Here is a 19,444-nt window from a genome sequence, read left to right on the forward strand (position 1 = left end):
TAACATTTTCAAGGAAGGAAGAGTGTAAAAAACTATTTGGCCTCCCAAAGGCCCTCAATGTTCGGTGGGCCTCAAATACCAAACTTGTTACCTCTTGTTGGTGGGCCTCCAAAGGCTTTGGCAGGAATGTGTAGAGATTTAAACGATCCGGGCCGAGGACCTATTTTCTCCAATCTTTAGAATCGGCCTGCCCCATTATTTACCAAGAACTGGCTCGACCCACCCCGTTTTGTATTTATAATTTTTGGACCCGACCTATGTCTGCCCCGAACCGCATGGATCCGGCCCGACTCGCAGGTCCAAGACCCATTTACCCACCCCTAATCCTAACCCGAGGGGGGTAGGGAAGGGGAGAAGATCGCGCGACGCCGGGGGGGGGGGAGGTGGGTCGCAAAGGGGGGTGGGGTTGGGGGGACGAACTTCTTCCTCTTGCTACTGCAGCAGGTTTTTTGGGTTTTGGGTTAGGGATAGGGATGTGGGTTTCTTGGGGGGGGGGGAGAAGGGATAGTGGGTTTCTTTTTTTCTTTTTTTCTTTTTTGAGAAAATTCAGGTTTTTTAAAAAAAATTAAAAATTTATTTTATTTGCCACGTGGCAGACATTTGCCAGCCATGTTAGCATTTAATAGATCAATGGATGGAAAATGTAACGGATGTATTATTTTGAAATAAAATAGTACTTAAGGTATGAAAGTGAAATGTTTTGAAGATGTTGTAAGGAATTGAAATAGACCCCAAACCTGAGGCATGAAAGTGTAATTTACCCCCTTTTTTTTTTTTAGAAAATTCCGGTTTTTTAAAAAAAATTAAAAAAAAATATTTTATTTGCCATGTGGCAGATATTTGGCAGCTACCCTAAAAAATAACTAGAAACACGGCAGCATGAAATTTTTTTTTTATATTAATAATAGAGTATAGTACTTTTGCAAAATTTGGAACTAATCCCCTCTTCTCTCGGCCGTCTCTCTGTTTTTCTTATTGCTTTTCAGTTCTTGCCGCACCCTATTCATAAGTACAGGGTGTGGTTTACACGCCTATAATATGACTAGGAAAGCACATTTGCATTCCTATTCCTTTTGTGCTTTTAGTATTCCTAATCTAATTGTACAAGAAAGTTATTCTTTCCTTATCCTTGTAGGACAAGAATATGTACACCTTTAACTTTCTTAATACAATCCTAAACAAAATAGGACTCTTTTTAACAAAAGACGAACCAAATCCTAACAAATACATGTGCATTAAATATCAAGAGTATACTTTAAAGTTTCTCTCCTTTCCACTATTTTCTGCAGCATCTATTAAATTAAATAGGTGCACAGGTGATTTTATTTCACCGCCTGGCAGACTGAAGTTATAGTACTGCAGGTATGTGCTCACTTGTTAATGGATTTTAATAAAGCTTTTGCTTCTGTGATATGAATATTTATGCTGATTGAGGTGAAAGTTTTATAACATGCAGATTTTTTGGTGCTGTTAAGGAGCATTGAAACTAAGCTCTTACCAAACTTGTGTTGAGCCCGTGATTGGCTAAATTTGGAAACTCTGTTCCAGCCTTTATCAATTTCCTCATATTCATGGTTAGTAGACTCTAGTCTCTTACCACATATTTAGTCATGATTTTTGTGTTGGATAAGCCTTTTTAATGACAGTGCTTGTACAGCGCCCTTGTGAAACTAAAGGCTCATGGAAAACCTCCTTTTCGTTTTCTTTGATAATTGATAGCATAGAAACCCTCTTATATTGTTGGAATATAATTTTGGAATTCCCTTTCCTATAGCGTTTTTGAACTATGTCAATGTGGCTCGGAAAAGAGAAACTAAGGTCATCTCTAACTCTAAATATTGCTCCGTCCATAAATATAGCTATGCAAAAACATATTTTTCAAGAACAATCCAGACCATATTTATATATGGTCTTCAACCAAAAGGGACTAAACATAGCCCTTCAATAATTTTATTAGTTTTAAGTTTATTTTTTAAATTTATTGGTTAATTTGATTAAACTACTATTTATACCTGTTGACCCTAAAAATTACAAAGGCTACGTGGCACGTAGGCCGAGTAACTAATGAGCTAACTACGTCCTTCGGTTGATGCGGGGCGTGCCAACTCGTCGGCCGAGCTTGGCCGAGGAGTACAATTTGTTGATGTTGCGTTGAGCGCGTTGCTGACTTCTTGATCTTGCGATTGTGGCCGAGAAAGGAACAAGTCTCGGCATTTGGGTTCTCGGGCCTGAAGACAAGGCTGCTAGTTTTGCAAAGTTCACAAATCGTCGGCGTCGGATTCGGTCACAGTAATTATATTCATAAGAGTATAAGCACGTCAAATCGACACCAGACTATATGGACATAAGTACTCAAAGGAGATGTATGTCTTGATGGTAAATGTGGCTCGGCCGTCAGAATGCCGAACTCTGAAACTCGCTTGTGAGTATCCAATCATAAAACCACTCGGCATTCAATGCGCCGAATATAGTAACTTGTAACACCTTATTTCGCCGAGAAGGTTAATAAGATGACCTCTGCCAATAAGGATTCGGAAACCTTTCTCGACCAAGACTTGGATAGGTAATCAATCAGCCTCGATGCAGTGCTGTTTATCCAAATTGAATGTGCTTCTTGGTTAGCTGATTCTACGGCAACAGTGTTGTTTATCCAAACTGAAGATGTTCGCCGGTTGCCTTCACAGCGCTGTTTATCCAAAATGAAGATGAAGATGTGTCGGCGGTAAAAGAAAATAAAAATCTCAAGATACTTGAGAGGTTTGTGCAAGGAAATTGTGTGTTGAATTGGAGGTGCCTCTTTCCGTTGTTTGTAGCCTTGTATTTATAGGGACAAGTATGCGCAGGTTGATAAGCTGGTAAAGACTACCATGTTATTAGTACTCTTCCACTGATTTGAGCCTCGGATAAGCCTTACTCCCCCCAAGACTTTAAACTTAGCCAAAAATACAACCAAATCTGATCCTTGTGTTTAGTCTTATCAGTTATCACATCGAATCGCCAAATAATCCGCACGGTTGGAGATGAACAAATAAATAGCCACCAATTATTATATATATATATATATATATATATATATAAATAGTTAGCCCAGTCCACATGGCATGCAGACTATATGGCCTAATCCCATCATCAATTCTTATGGCCTTGTACTCAATCTCACAACACCATCACCATGCATTAAAAACCTAGCCTACCTAGGTTTCTCATCTCATCCTCACATCATCACCAAAAGCCATCATCTCTATTGTCGTGCATGCATTCTGATCAAATGAATTTCAAATTCATTTTAAGCTTCCAAGTGCCGTCAAACATCCCAAATCAATTCGAATTGTATTGCTTTATTTGAGATATAAATAGCATCCTATTTATCTGGTTTAAGAAGATGCCAAGAAGATAATTATTATGATAAAATCCATAATATTATCCTTTAGCAAAATTATCTTCATTTTTCCATCCGACGGTTGAGAACCATGCTCACTCAATGGCCTTGATTACTTGGGCCGATGGTGTAAAATCGGGTCCAAACAATACCATATTAAAATAAAGATATCTGGACATAATTCTTGAGATGAATAGAAAATGTGAAAAAATTAGATTAAAATGAATATGTAAATTAAGTCATCATATCCAAGACCAGAAATCAGAAATCAAAATCATTATCCAATCACTGAAACCAGCAATGGTGGCATGAGGATCACAAGCCCTTGCGGCAGGATTAGGCTAAGCCACATACTTCCGAAACGAGCTGGGTACCAGGCGCCCAACATTTGGTTGGAGATGAGTTTTGTCCAACATCAGGCGATGCTTTGACCCTTTAACCTCTTCATTGAAGATGGCCCAACTCTTTACTTTCTGTGGTAGTTTCTAGTGAGTCCTAGCACATGTTGTATTCTCTCAAAATAAAAAGGGTAATTTTTAGTTGACTACTGAAAAGGATTTTTTTTCATTCTTATATGATATCTAAAGTGATAATTCTGAGATACTTTCATTCATCCGTTAGGTTTTCTGTTAAAACAATCGTTAAGCTGTGAATTTACACCCACGTTGACAATGATTAATCGCCACTTGTCAATCTTGACCATGCAGATATTTAAAAATTTTAAAAATAAAAAAACCTAAACCCTAAAAGTAGGTTTTTAGTTTGGGTACTCTCTCATAGACTTCGAAAATCCCACGTCACCTCCCATCGCTGGCGTCTGCTCCAACTGGCGTAATCACCTGCTATTCTGCCTTTCTCTCCTCCTCCCCCACTATTTCTATTTTTCTCACTCTCATTTTTCAGTCGGACCTGAATTGTGTGCCTTATCTATCTCCTCTTATAATTGTGATCATGATCAAGTCATGTTAATATTTTATATTAATTTTTTTATAAAAATAACAAGATAAAATGTAATAAAAATATAAAATGTTGACGTAATTTAATCGTGATCACAAAAATAGAAAGAGATGGGAAGGGTATGAGATGGGGAGGCAGAGAATCCAGGTCCTTTTCAATCTGCTCGGCGAGGTCGCCGTTGACTACCCCTATCAGCATCACCTTGGTCCATCTGCTGCTTCTCTTTCAGGCCGTGGTTGGGTCCAAACAGGGGGGATGTGCGGCATCCAGTTGATTCCGAATTGAGCGAAGCTATGCTAATAGTCCTGGATCTCGATGTTGCAGTAGAAGAGCTAGGCGTCGAAGGGACGACGAGTTTACTTCTGCTCTACCTTCATTGGAAACCATCTTTGAGAGCACAGTAAAAACTGAGATTTGGGTGGATGAATTTTGGCCCTTCCCCTCTTCTCATCTCTTTCTCACTAGTCTAATCTAGCGGCTAGTTCCATTGCAACTCCAACCACCACTTCTCGCCTCCTGATACCGATCCCAACCGAGCTGCACCACCTCCACAATCTCCAAGGGATGAATGTTATTTTTGCCCCAATTTCCTTTTTTATTTTTATTTTTTTCCTGTTATTAATCGAGGTTAATTTCTGTTAAGGAAAAATTTTGGTTCTTGTAGGAGTGAACTCAGCTTCTTTCAAGCCAGTCAACAAGTGTCGTGCGGCGTTCGAGCGACGGTGCTCCTTCGACGGCCAAGAAGAAGGCGGAAGGAATTTTGGCTTTAATCTGATTTTGGGGGTTCTGTTTTGGAGGGGGGTTACTAAAGGAAGAAGACCTCAAATCTTTGGGACTCTTGTCTTGCTACCGCTGGGCTTCTTTTTTGGGGGTTGGTTACACGAACTCAGAATTTCTCGACAGCAGAGAGAGATTGTGTTTTTTAGTTTTTTTTTTTTAATTTAATTTAATTTATATATAGTTTTTAATTTTTAATATTCAAGTGGGGCTTAAATTGATATGTGACGTTCAATTATTGTTTACGTGACCGTCACGTCACATATTAATGGATGTTTTAATAAAAATCTTAACAGATGTATGAAGATTTAAAAGCCAAAAATTGCTTGATTTGTCCAAAAATTCATCTTCAACTGATGGTTGGATTATAATTATATGGAGTCCACTAGGCCATTATTTGACCAAATGGACATCAGGCTATCCAAATGTAGCCTCCCTCTTAGCATATTTTTGGTGTTGAGCTTCTCAGTTGCAATAATTGATTCAAATTCAACTATTAAATTTGAAATGATCCAAATGTAGTTTAATTAAATTAATCATAAATTTAAATTATAAACTTAAAACTAATAAATTATTAAGAGAGTTATGTTTAGTTCCTTTTATTAGAAATGATATATGAGTATGACCTGACATTATTTGTTTAAAAATATTTTTTTATAGGATTATAATTCTAAACAAGATTATATCTAGTTGTTTCGGTTGAAGGTGATCTTAAGTACTACACCGAAATGAAAAAAATTTAATGTATACAATATTGAATAAAAAACCTTTAAAATAATAAACTGAAAATTACCCAAATAAAAAATTGGTACATGAGCATTTGACAGTGGATAAGCGTTATCCATTAGATTAGGTGAACTGCACGTGGAAAACTACTGGGGGTCACGATCAAGACTTTTGTAGCTGGCAATTAGCCAATGCTTCCTGGCCATGCTTTTGACTAGTTCACTATATTTGTTTTTCTTTATATATCCGTTACCCCTTTGCTAAGTCAATTTATCAAACCAACTCAATGTGACAACCAATGACATTTGGTTTAGGCTAGGTTGAAGTTGCTAAGTCAATTTATCTAACCAACTGAGACCGGGTGTTGCAGAAATGCTTGGTCAATTGTCATAGGATAGGATAGTAATTAGTGTTGTTGGTTTCCGTTTTTGCGTTTTTGACATGTGATTATTTGATTTGTTGTAGTTGAACAAGTTACCTAGTATTCAGGTGAGGAATGGAGGCAGGGGAAGAGCATTTAAAAATTCCAGGTTCTCCTTATTTTGCATCAGGCATGACATAAGATTTAAAGAGTTTATACTGAGCATTCGTGCATAAATACCAAAGATAAGGTTGAACAAAGCATATTTGAAGAAGAATAATTAATTTAATAGACTTGTGTAGAATCATCTTTTGGATTTTGCTCATTTTCTTGACAGACAAATTAGTATTCCTTTCTTTGCAGGTGTTCCAAAAACACTTGCATCATGTTATGACCACACCTATTTGTCCTTTTTCTTTGGCTTCATGTATTGTGGGAGCTCCCCCAATCCAGGAAGCACTAATTAGTGGTAGGTGGTAATTTTATTCCAAGAGGATCCTTGTCTGATTCTATTTATGAAGATATTAGGAATCCTCCAATCACATCCGTTCATCGTACATTATACGGTAAAAAAGTTATTATATATTTTTTATTTAAAATTAAATATAAACAGTACTTGACAAAAACTGACCAAATAATGTACGATGAATGAATGTAATTGAATGATCATTAGAATCCTTACAAAGAGGATCCGACGAGGATCCTCTTTCTTTTTTTTTTCTTTTTTTTTCCTCCTTATGGGGAATCACGCCGGGCTCAATTTGAAACTCACCCAATCTACCAATCTAGGTCCTTGAAATTGGATTTAACAGCTAAAGTTATTATAACTTTTAAATGAACCTTCTGTTTATAGTTGTTGGATCAAATTTCAAGGGTCTGGATTGATAGATTAGATGAGTTTGGTGGAAAGGGATCCGCGTGTATATCGGTATAAATTCTATTCTTCAAAATAATAATCTCAAAGTATGATTTAGTATAAGCATTAAGCAACCAAACTGGGGCTGCCAGTTTGGACAGGGAAAACACCGCATTCGGGAGAGAATTCTTGAAAGACTTGTATTATTGATTGGGCGCATACCAAAACTTTGGATGATAAACACATTCTCTAGATTTCTCATCATAAAAAGATAAAAGGGTTGGGAAGTAAGTGATGTACTTGCTTGCTTGGACGCTTGGTTAGCTATGGTTGGGGCACTTGGCTTGGAGTATGAATGAAGTAATTAATTATTGATTTGGCTGAAAACAAATGTCTAAATAAGGATGTGACTTGTAAAAAAGAGAAAGGGATATTCTCCAGGTGATTTCCTCCTAATCCATCAAATCAGGGGATCCAGATCATTAAAATTTGATCTAATGTTTGAAGTTATTATAACTTTTAAAATGAATATTTGTTTGTAACCATTGTATTAAATTTCAATGGTACAAATTCCATGATTTGGTGGATTAGGAGGAAGAGATCCGGAGATGATCCCTTTCTGTAAAAAAGCTCTTTTTGAGGATTAGATTGATCTAGAAATTAGTGATGTTGTTTGGTATCCATAACAATTAACATACAAATTGATGATCAAGTCAAAACATTCACAAAACTCATGCACGTACTCCTTAATTGGTGTTATGAATTAGACTAAATTGTAACAATAGTCTCTCAATTTTAATCAAATTAGAGTAATGATTCCTCAACCAAAAAATCATTACTATTGGTCTTTCAACTCATTAAAATGTGTAACTATGATCATTTTCATCAACTTCGTCAGAATGAGTTATGTTGGAAGGACCATTGCTACAATTGGGGTCTCTCAAACTCATCAAAACGTGTAGCTATGGTCTTTTTCATCAACTTCGTCAGAATGAGTTATGTTGGAATGACCATTGCTACAATTGAGTTAAAGTTTGAGAGATTATTGCTTCAATTGAGTTAAAGTTGAGGGACAATTTCTCCGGTTTGATTAAAGTTGAGGGACCAATGGTAATTGATTTTTAATTGAGAGACCATAACTGCATGTTTTGATGAATTGAGGGACTAATAATAATGAATTTTTAGTTGAGAGACCATTGTTACAATTTACCGTATGAATTATGAATTATGGGCTACAAGTCCTTGTCAAGGCTTTTTTTTTTTTTTCTGAAAGGTTCGCTGGCTGAAATGAACTACTCGATGTTACCATTATTAAAGGAATCAGTATCTGTGGGTGGATGAATGAAATTAGATCGATTGCATGCGGGTGTTTTGATTTTGGCTGTTGATTCTTCTATGACTTATAATGCATCTATTGCACACGCATGAGTGAATGCTTTGCTTAGCTTGACACATTAATCATGTCCAAAGTCTTCAATATGAAAATAAATCAAGCTCTCCAATCAGTAATTAGGGCGGATGTGAATGCTAGCTGGCATGATATGATAGCGTTGATTCAATCCACCTAAACCATAGAAAATAAACACATCCAACTCCAAGTCTTACTTACTACCTTGACCATCAAATTTTTTTTTCACTATGCTACTACTCCTTGTGAAGTGTGTGTGTTGTGTGAAAGCATTTTAAGAATACAAGTGGGTATTCCACAATCCGAACTCCAAACCTCAAACTACATGATTGGTTGCTTACAATTAAAGCAGCATCGTTTATAAGTTTGCTAGGGCTGAGTTTCAACCACATGTTAAAAATTGTAGGTTTCATTTCTAAATCTAGTTTAGTATGTTGGATTGGATTGGATTACTATCTACCATTAGATTAAACTGGATAACTTTAATCCTATCATACAATTGGTGTTCATATACTTTTGTAGTAAACAAAATTTCACCAGCCCTAGAGGGGATATCATGTGTACCAAAGTAGATATGATGTAATTACCCTTAGGGTGTGTTTACGAATGGGGAATTGGACGTGGGCAATGGGAATTGCACACAATTTGAGGAATTCAAGTGTTTATTATCACCAGAGGAATGAAAATCGGGGGAAAATGGGGTGGGACCCAGTTCATTTCTGGAATCAGACTCCGGTGTTACCCAGAGTCAGATTCTCTAATAATACTTGGTATTTGGATTCCTTGAAGGGGAGTCCTCTAGAATCAAAGTTTTGTTCCAAAATTACCCTAATTTATTTTCTTAATTTCAAAATAGCCTTACAAACTTCATTGCCAAATCCAACCGAGATACCCATATCACTCTATTCTCTAGTGTCACCAATTTTCCTAGGAGGAGCGTCGGCTCCGGCCACACCCGAACCCCAGTTTTCCTCGTCGCTTGCAGAATTTAAGAACGAGAGAGACATATGAGGATGCATGTGAATTTGCGAATTCAGGAGGTGGTGGGATGGTTGTGGGGGCTAGGGAAGAAGAGGATATGGATGGAAGGGAGGAGGAGTGGAGGACCTGTGAATATGGGAGGTCGTGGGAAGGCTGTGGGGGGTGGGGAAAGATAGGATTGAAGAAAGGGAAGAGATGAGGATGCTGGGACATCGGGAGTAAGGGGATGAGGTGCTGGTTTTTTTATTTTGTTATTTATATAAATATCACTTTAAGAAGAGCTTCTTCAATTATTTTATGAATTAATATGATATGAAATATAAATCAATTCCAATAACTTTATATGAAAATAATTTATTTATGTAAGGGCAATATAGTAATCAACCTAGTTTTCATTCCGATTCAACTGAATAAGTAAACAACTTATATGGACTCAACATCATTCATACTCTGATTCTAGACAGTTTTAGTAAACAACTTCAACAAGAATCTGATTCTGATTCCACCTCATTTCAATTCCTCCTCAATCCAATTTCTCCTCGATCCAATTCCTCTCAATCTAATTACATATTAGTAAACGTGCCCTTAGAGTTTTGCCAACACTTAACCCTCGTGTGATTGAGCATTAAATATAAAAGGGATGTTTCCCTGTAAATCATGCCAGATAGAAATGACACCTCTGCCAAACTAGCGTGTGCATCACGGAGTAGGATTCTCTCCCCTCTTTTTTTCCCTCCCCTTCCGTCTCCTCCTATTTGAACGATCATGGTTAAGCCACGTAAAAATCTTATATTAATTTTTTTATAGAAAGAGAAAGACAAAATAAAGAATGTGAGAGGAGGGGATGGAAGGGGATGGAAAGAAGAGGGGAGAGAATCTAATCTGTGCACCACTCCTCACAAGATGGAGTCACATAAAACAATGTGTTGGGCCACCCTACTTAATAGAGTTAAGCTGAGTGGACCAAACTAATTATAAGACAAGATCCTGTAAGATCTTCAAGATATTATGATCCCTATAGTCATATGGACTAGACATAGATCATGGTCATCAATGTTGTCAAGAGTCATCCCTATACGAGACTCTTAATTGGTGCCCCTCTCACGTTTTCCATGGTCAACCGATGTTGGCTAAATAGGCGGGATAACGTGGGGTTCAAACCAACAACTTAGGTAGCACCACTTGTGCTCTCTTCAAGCCCATGTCTCGCTTTTTATAATGGCATGCATATACACACAATGATATGTAACTGCTCCTTAACCAAAAAGCTCATAGCTTGAGATTCATTTTTCCCACAATTAAGTCTAACTTAGGCATCAGGGGTCTTTTGGCTCACACCACACTAGAGCGACAAGGTCTGAGCTGTCTTTTCATTCTTGGTTGCATGGACACCAGATTTATTCTATGTTTGTGTGAGGTTTGTATCCCACAACTTTCTCCATATCTCAAGCATAAAAGTAAAAACTAAAAATAAAAAACAAAATGGTTATGGTCACTTAGTTATACGGTTTAGTGATATTTCTCGTCACTTGTGAGTGAAAAGTTTTAGGTTCCAATCTTGGTAATAGTGATTTGCAACCAAGTTATTCTCCCACCCCTTTAGTGTAACTATATTGTTGTATAAAAAAAAAAAATAGTTAAGCACGATAACTTATTATCATTTGATTTTGAAGAAAAGTTATGACCATTGAGTTATTATTAATTTAAATTACCATGATATTTCAAATTCATATTTTAAAACGACAAATAATTATTTTTATAAAAAGTGCACAATTAAATTTTTGAAGGATTAATTATAGTACCCTTAGATAAATATAGTTTAGTATGTTTATTGTTTTTCATCCCTTTTTTTTAAGGGAGTTTTAACGAAAAGCCCCCGGTACTGTTCACTTTAACGAAAAACCATATTTTTACATTAAAAAGTCAATCCTGATACTATTCACTTTACCCTTTATTTTGTCCTTATTATTAAAACTTAAAATTTTCAAACTTTTTTTATTAGTTTTTTTTTTTTTTTAATGCCTTCCAAAGCACTTCTATTCCTAGGCTCAGTTCAAACTCACGGCAGGCACAAGCATGCAAACAGAGAGAGAAGGTGATAGCTGATAGGGATGGCCATAGATATGATATAGGAATAGTTATGTGAAGAGGTTTAAAGTAGGGTTGGCTTGAAGAAAAAAAAGATAAAAAAACTGAATCGTCTATCGAATCGAAAAAAATCAAACGGAATATGAAGAAATTGAACCAAATCAAAATATATTGGTTCGTTTTCGGTTTTAGAAGTTTAGAAACCAAACCGAACTGAATCATATAAAATTGAAGGGTTTAGAAGTTTAGAAATTCTTTCAAAAAAATAGAAGTTTAGAAATCAAACCGAATCACGTAGCCTAATTGAAAATAATCGCAACTTCAGGTCCAATTAAATTTTTAAAGCAAGAAATCCTAACCTTTTTCAGATTTTTTTTTAACTAACAAGTTTTCAGGTTTTATCATAAAAAAATCAAACCAAACTGAAAAACACTCCTAACCAAATAAACAATAATTTCAGTTTGATTTTTAATTTTGATAAAAAACTGAACCGAATGAAAATCAAATCCACTTATAATTGGATTCGGATCTTTTCTACCTAATCTACTAAGGCCATAAATTCGGACATTTGAAATTTGATCCAGCGGCTACAAATAAAGACCCACTTTAAAATTTATAATAATTTTAACCGTTCAATCAAATTTCAAAAATTCAAATTTATAGCATTAGTTAATTAGGTGGAAGGGACACAGAAAGGATCCATTTCCCTTCTAATTTAAAGCAACCTGAAACATTATAAAAAGTGAAAAAAGAATAAAGTCAAAGTGAGATGCATTATTACCAAAGTGAGATGCATTATTACGGCACAGGATGGAGATGATTGATACTGGGTTCAGCCTCAGGACAGGTCAAGAGAGCTTTTGCTTGTGCTTTCTATGTGGACTGTAGGAATGAATTGGTATTTGGTAGTGGGGGAGAGCTCGTCCAAACATGGAAGGACGCGTGTTACGAATCTATTTGGAGAAGAGGAGGACTATGTCATTAGATTGAGATTATCCTTGGACCTTTGTCCAGCCGCCATGCATCTTCTTCTTTATTCCATTCCCCATATGTTATTATCTCATCTCTCCCTCCTCCTCCCTCCTCAGCCCCCGAGTCTTTCTCCCTCTTCCTTCCCTGTTAATTACGTGAAAGCATAACTTAGCTCTCAGAAAACTTGGGAAGGACAAAACCAACAATTGCATTCCATTAGGCCACACACCGAAAGCCTTTCAGCTGGCACTCTTACATACGGCATAAACATACGGGTAACGTTGTTTTCAATCAATCACGTCATGTCATGTGAGCAAATTAAAACACATAAAAATATGTGATAAATTTGGGAAATTATCACCCTAAAGTCTTATCCCGGTGCATGTAATTAGTCTCTCTCAGCCATATATATTATATTTGTTTCAGCGGAAAATGTAACTGATGATTTGTTTTTTCTCTCTTCATCAACATCATCTGGTTCATCCCAACCTATTTGCCTAATCTCTCTTTTCCGCATGCCGACAAATTTCCACAACCATAAAAGCCCTTCCTTTCGTTCTCTCCCAATAAAATTTCAAACTCTTCTTCCCTTTGTTTAATTTTCAGTTTGTTTGTTCGCTGGTTCGTTCATTTTGCGACAACTGATAACACAAGCTCTCCTCCTCCATCTCTTAATTTCTTTCATGTACATGCTTTCATTCCTAGCTTCTTTCTTCATCAATATTTGGTTCAATTTAGGTAGCTAGATCTGTTGCTAGCAAGGAAATATTTGGTTGATTGAGGATGAAAAACCCAGAATCTAGGCTACCACCAGGATTTAGGTTTCACCCTACAGATGAAGAGCTTATCCTTCACTACCTTATAAAGAAGGTGGCCTCCACTCCCTTACCTGTTTCCATCATCGCTGAAGTTGATATCTACAAGTTTGATCCATGGGAATTGCCAGGTACGGCACCTACCTAATTTCCTTAACTATAAATTAATTGATTCAACTGTTTGTTTCCTGTACATATCACACATGCGTGCCTCTAAGGTATATGCACGCTAAGTTTATCAGTTGATTAATTAATATATGGTTAATTTTGTGTTCTTTCATGCATGCTGATATCGACCATTAATTAGCCAAAGCTGCGTTTGGTGAGAAAGAATGGTACTTCTTCAGTCCAAGAGATCGCAAGTATCCGAATGGTGCGAGGCCAAACAGGGCTGCCGCATCAGGGTATTGGAAGGCAACTGGAACAGATAAGACGATTGTGGCACCATCAGGAGGGCGGCAGAATGTTGGTGTGAAGAAGGCTCTTGTGTTCTACAAGGGGAGACCCCCCAAGGGAATCAAGACCAACTGGATCATGCATGAATACCGCCTTCCAGAAAGCCCAAATAACTACACCACCACCACCAACCACCACAGAGCCATGAAGCTTAATGATTTATCCATGAGGGTGAGCAGTTTTATTTGATCTTATGAGCATTTGATTTACAGAATCAATTGTTCAATTAAATAATCATCCACATTTATACTTCAATCATTAACTATAAATATATGAACTTTATTTTGTGACCCCAGTTGGATGATTGGGTTCTTTGTCGAATCTACAAGAAGTCAAATGTTGTGACTTCAGCGGCGGCACTGCCAAATGATCAAGACCAAGACGTTCAAGGAGAAGAAGATTTCCTCCACGATATCCTTTTACCAAGCTTGAAAAGTCCCTTTCCCATCCTTGATCACAACATGATGAGTACTAGTACTACGAGCAGTCTCAAGCCTCAGAAATCTTGTTCTTTCTCCAACTTACTAGATGCCATGGACTACTCATTACTCACTAGTATTCTGGCGGATGGCCAGTACTATATCCCAACTGGAACTGGACTTCAATCAACTACTCCTAATAAGTTTAGTTATAGCTGTACCGGGAGTACTAGTACTGGATTAGACCCGCTACCGCTGTTCAATACCAATATCAGCAGCAACAGAAGTCATTTGTTTCAAACTCTCCCTCAGTACAACGGTTTGAACTTGCCATCATCAGCCCCAAGCACGGAAAACCGGCTAAAGCGCCAGCATTCCATCACAGATGATCGTGGCGTGTTATTATATCCATCGAAGAAAGACGTAAATTCCAATTGCAGTTTCAGTAACACCGCCAATTCATTCTTGAATCAGCAATTACTTCTGAGTAATCCTCGTTTTCATTTTCAAGAATAAAACCATATAAAAAAAAGAAAGAAGGAAAGAAAAGAAAAATTACGGAAGGTCGGACCTGCCAAGCCTTGGTCAAGCCGTTTCCTATGGGTCATAAGTTCATAACAAAAGATGGCAAAAATTTAATTACTGAAAGGAGTTTGATTATTTTTATATACAATCTGGCAATCTGGAATGGCATGCATGATGCATGGGAGATTGATCCTCGAAAACAATACAATGTTAATTGACATGGGTACAATTGGCAAATCAGATTTACTACTTGGTACGAATTATGAACATGAGAATTGATCTTGAGTTCTTTTTTCACAAGCGGAGGATATCTTCCCAATTAGTGTAATTACAATTCCCCGTCTCAATCAATATCTTTATGTAGGGTTTAGTATGTTGATTTTTGTTCAATTGGCAGATCAGATTTAGTACTTGATATGTTTGTCTTGAAAAAGTAAGGGTGCAAAAATAGTTTTTTGTTTTTAAATACAAAAACAACTCTAAAATGTATTATGTATGTTGTTTTTCAAGAATAAATTTAAAAAATAAAAAGCAAGTACAATATTTGGGTTAAATTATGTAAAACATCATACTGAACGTTCTTTATTTTTCAAGAATGATTTCCAAAAAAAATTCAAAAGCAAAAGTCACGTATAAAACAAAGTTAAAAATTCCACTACCACTTTCCACCACTACTAACACCATGACATTCTCGCCTCACCATCTCCACCATGGCCACCACACCACACGCCACCACCATCATCCCACTACCTCTCACCACTATTGTCATCGCCACAATTTAATTAAGGGTTGTTTGGTAATCACCTCGGTTTCAATGTTAAAAAAGTAAGACACAAGATAATGATGGTTAGGTAGGGGAGTTCCACGTTCCAAAATGATTGAGGCCAAGCTTATTAAGAAATGGACTACAAAATATTTTTTGAGCACAATTGATATTCTACACTAGATGGACAAAAAAAATAAAAGATAGTGGGGATTAGGAATGCACTCCATGGGTTAAACAAAGGCATGTGAGATAAATTTGCAAATGACACCTTCTAAGGAGGGGTTACAAACCCCTTTCGCATTTGTAGTCAAACTTTTAATAACCTAGTCTCAATCACTTGGACTTGAAAATCTCTTACCCATACATAGCCTAAAGAAATTAACACGTAATTTGATAACCATTTTGTTTTCACTTTGAAAACAAAAACTGAAAATTGAAAATGAAAATGAAAGTTAATTATTGAAAACCTAAAAAGTGTTGTAAAATTGTGAGAATGAATGCCCTAGTGTAATTGTTGTTATGTGATATTTTCAAAAGTTCAATAGTAGAGTAATTGTTGTTGTGTGAAGTTTTCAAAAACAGCAATCATTTCACTTTTTGGTTTGTCACGAATGTGGCTTTATATAAAGAGCACTCCGTGTATGATTACAATACACAGCAAAGAAAAGAAGTGAAAGTAATAATATCAGTATCCATCCTTTCCTCTTTTTCCTGCAATCGTTTTGTGTTATAGTTACGAAACTAAACAGTGTGATATTTTGCACCTGCGTCTCTCCTATCCCTAGCAAAGGTTATCTCTCTAATTTTTGCCTATTTATAACAAGTAATTAGCATGACTCTTTAACCTTAACCAGTTCTCATCTCTCTTCGCCGAAAAATGCTTCCTCTAAGGATTTTACTGTTCTTTTTCCTCCTATGCCTCACTTGCTTGATGTACCCTCACTAAGATCTGCTAGCACCATGTCTGCTCCTAGTTCTAAATATAACAATTACTTATGTTTTTTATTTCTTGTTTGGTGTAGCTCCTGACTATTAACCTAGTGTTTATTTATGTTAATTTTACTGCAATCAAAGATGGTGCGGTATAATCGCCCATCTTGAATTGCAAATTTAATTTTAATGCAATTTTAGGTGGCGCGGTATAATCGCCCACCCTGCTCTGCATATTTAAATGTTCCTGCTGCTTGAGTGGTGCTGTATAATTGCTCACCCTATGCTATATTGTTTCAATGAGAGTGGTGCGGTACAATCGCCCTCCTCATTAATCATGTAAATCTCGAGCTTGAAGTTGCAAGTCTTTACGCATCTCATTTTTCTTTCAGAAAAGAAAATGACGAACTTGGCAAAACTTGATTTTGTTGCCCTAGATATTACTAGGAAGAACTACCTTACTTGGGTAATGGATACCAAGATCCATCTGGAGGTAGGGAATTTTGGAGAAACTATCAAGGAGGAAAACAATGCATTCTCTCAAGATCGGGCAAATGCTATGATCTTTATCTGTCGCCACCTTGATGAAGGATTGAAGAGCGAGTACCTAACGGTTGAAGATCCATTAACCCTCTGGAAGGCATTGAGAAATAGATACAATTACCAAAAAACGGTGATTCTTCCAAGGGCTCGTTATGAGTGGACACACCTAAGGATCCAGGATTTCAAGTCAGTTGTTGAGTACAACTCTGCAATGTTCAGAATTAGCTCCCAGATGAAGCTTTGTGGGGAGACCATCATTGAGGAAGATATACTGGAAAAGTTTTTCAGCACCTTTCATGCCTCCAACATGCTCCTACAACATTAGTATAGAGAGCGAGGCTTTATTGAATACAACCACCTGATATCGGTGCTCCTTGTGTCTGAACAAAACAATGAGCTCCTAATGAAAAATCATCAGTCCCGACCTACTGGATCGACGTCATTCCCAGAAGTGAATGATGTTTCCCTTGAAGTGAATACCACATCCTCTCGTGGCAATAATTACAAACGAGAACGTGGCCACAGGCAAGGTCGGTGGAACGGAAAATGCAAGAATCATGGTGTCTAGTTTTACAACCAAGGTCCAAGGCATAATTCAGGCCCAAGCTTCAAAAATGTAAATCGCCAAAAAGGTAAAGGTCATATGAATAACACCCATAGAAATCCTGAAGGAGCCTATCATAGGTGTGGTGGCAATGGGCACTGGGCACGTACCTGACGTACCCCAAAACATCTGGTGGACCTGTATCAAGCTTCCCTAAAGGAGAAGGGTGTCGAAACCAATTTCCTCGACCAGGCTAAACTAATGGATATACCTGATCCAATGTTCGATGTATCAGGGCAATTGACCACAACCCACCTAGATGTCTTAGACTTCATCGTGGAAAATTTACACCAAAACATGTCTAACAGAACCTGAATGTTCTACTCATTGTGTATGGACAATTTTTTCTCCATTGCACTAACCATAATCTTGTTCCATTTTGTGACATCGACATGTCAAATTTGAACAAACCGACTTTACCCCTGTGGAAGTCTCTGGAAAAAAAATTGCCAGAAATGGGTCCAAGATGTGAAGCTCCACTCATTGTAAAAAGTCTTAAGGCTAACATTGAAACTGAGACGGATAACTCGGTTGGCAAATCTAACAAAGCAACCACCATGATCTTCATACGAAGGCATATATATGATACACTGCAAAAACCAAGTACATCATTGAACAGGATCCAAGAGCTTTATGGCTCGCTCTAGAAGAATGTTTTGATCATCAAAAAGATATCTTCTTACTTGAAGCAAGACATGACTGACAGCATTTACGCTTTCAAGACTATAACTCTATGAATAAACACAATTCTGAAGTTTGTCAAATCCGATCATTTCTCAAGTTCTACAAATAAGGCTTAATTGAACAAGATCTCGAGAAGATCTATTCAACTTCTCATGCCACCAGTATTGTCCTACAGCAACAACTTTTCATGGCACGGAAAGTTAGAAATTTTCTGATTTGATCCTTGTCTTATTACTTGCTGAAAAGAAAAATCAATTGTTGATGAAAATCATCAAGTTAGACCTAAAGACTCGACCGCTATGCTTAACACACATGACAACACAAATCGAGGGCAAAACTAACACTCTAGGCGTGGTAGGCACTACAAGGGTTCAAACCCTAATTCGAAGACCAAGGTCGACAAAGCAATGGCCAATTTAAGGGAGGAAACAAACCTCGAAGTGCGACAACCTTCAAGAATAAAGGTAAAGCACCCGTCACCATGGTAGCAGATATGTGCTACCGTTATGGTTCCAAGAGCCATTGGTTGCGCGTTTGTTGAGCTTTCACTCATGGTGTAGTTAAGTATCATTCACGTGGTCAGAAGATTGAGACCAATTTTGCTCAAGTGGAGAATCCCAAAGATACTATCATGTAGATTTCTAACTTTCAGGATGTATTTGCCCAATGGAAGATTAGATTTTTAGACATGGGCCTATATGTTGGCCAAATTCTCCCTCTTGGTGAATTCTATATGTTTTTGTGGTTTAAGTTTTGAACATTCTCCTTTGTTTTGATTATTTGTTTGGTGTTTGTTTTAAGTTTTTGGATATTAATTTATAGATATTGTTTCGCGGATGATTAATTGAAGGAATAAATTTTACTTTTGTGTTTTTTAATTGTGTTAGTTGAAGTTAAGTTAAGGACATGTATCACTCAATTAGACAAGGCATAAAGTGGTCATAGACAGTTTTGGATGTAAAAGATTTTGACTCAAAATTTTAAATCAAATAATATGTCACCGATAAGAAATAAAGACGTTAATTAACAGTTAATTAACAATTAAATCATAAAAACCACATCATTATTTTTTTTTTAATTTAAAATTTTAGTGTTCTTAACATTAAAAATAAATAAAAAATTATGACTCTCCACTGCTTGAAAACATGAAGGCAGATCATAAAGGGAGAAGTCCCCCAGAAGATACCCACAGAAAAA

The 19,444-nt window shown here is 36.9% G+C and overlaps 1 protein-coding gene across 1 annotated transcript; it reads left to right on the forward strand.

Moving 5' to 3' along the window:
• Positions 1 to 12,689: 12,689 nt before the first annotated feature.
• Positions 12,690 to 15,017, forward strand: LOC103944426 (NAC domain-containing protein 2-like). Its single transcript, XM_009354892.3, has 3 exons — positions 12,690 to 13,451; positions 13,628 to 13,947; positions 14,073 to 15,017. The coding sequence occupies exons 1-3, from the start codon at positions 13,289 to 13,291 to the stop codon at positions 14,709 to 14,711; spliced, it is 1,122 nt and encodes a 373-aa protein (XP_009353167.2). The 5' UTR covers positions 12,690 to 13,288; the 3' UTR covers positions 14,712 to 15,017.
• The last annotated feature ends 4,427 nt before the right edge of the window (positions 15,018 to 19,444 follow it).

Source organism: the organism of the source record quoted next, unplaced genomic scaffold (genome assembly GCF_019419815.1).
Source record: "Pyrus x bretschneideri cultivar Hongxiangsu unplaced genomic scaffold, Pyrus_bretschneideri_v1 Contig131, whole genome shotgun sequence".
NCBI lineage: Eukaryota > Viridiplantae > Streptophyta > Magnoliopsida > Rosales > Rosaceae > Pyrus > Pyrus x bretschneideri.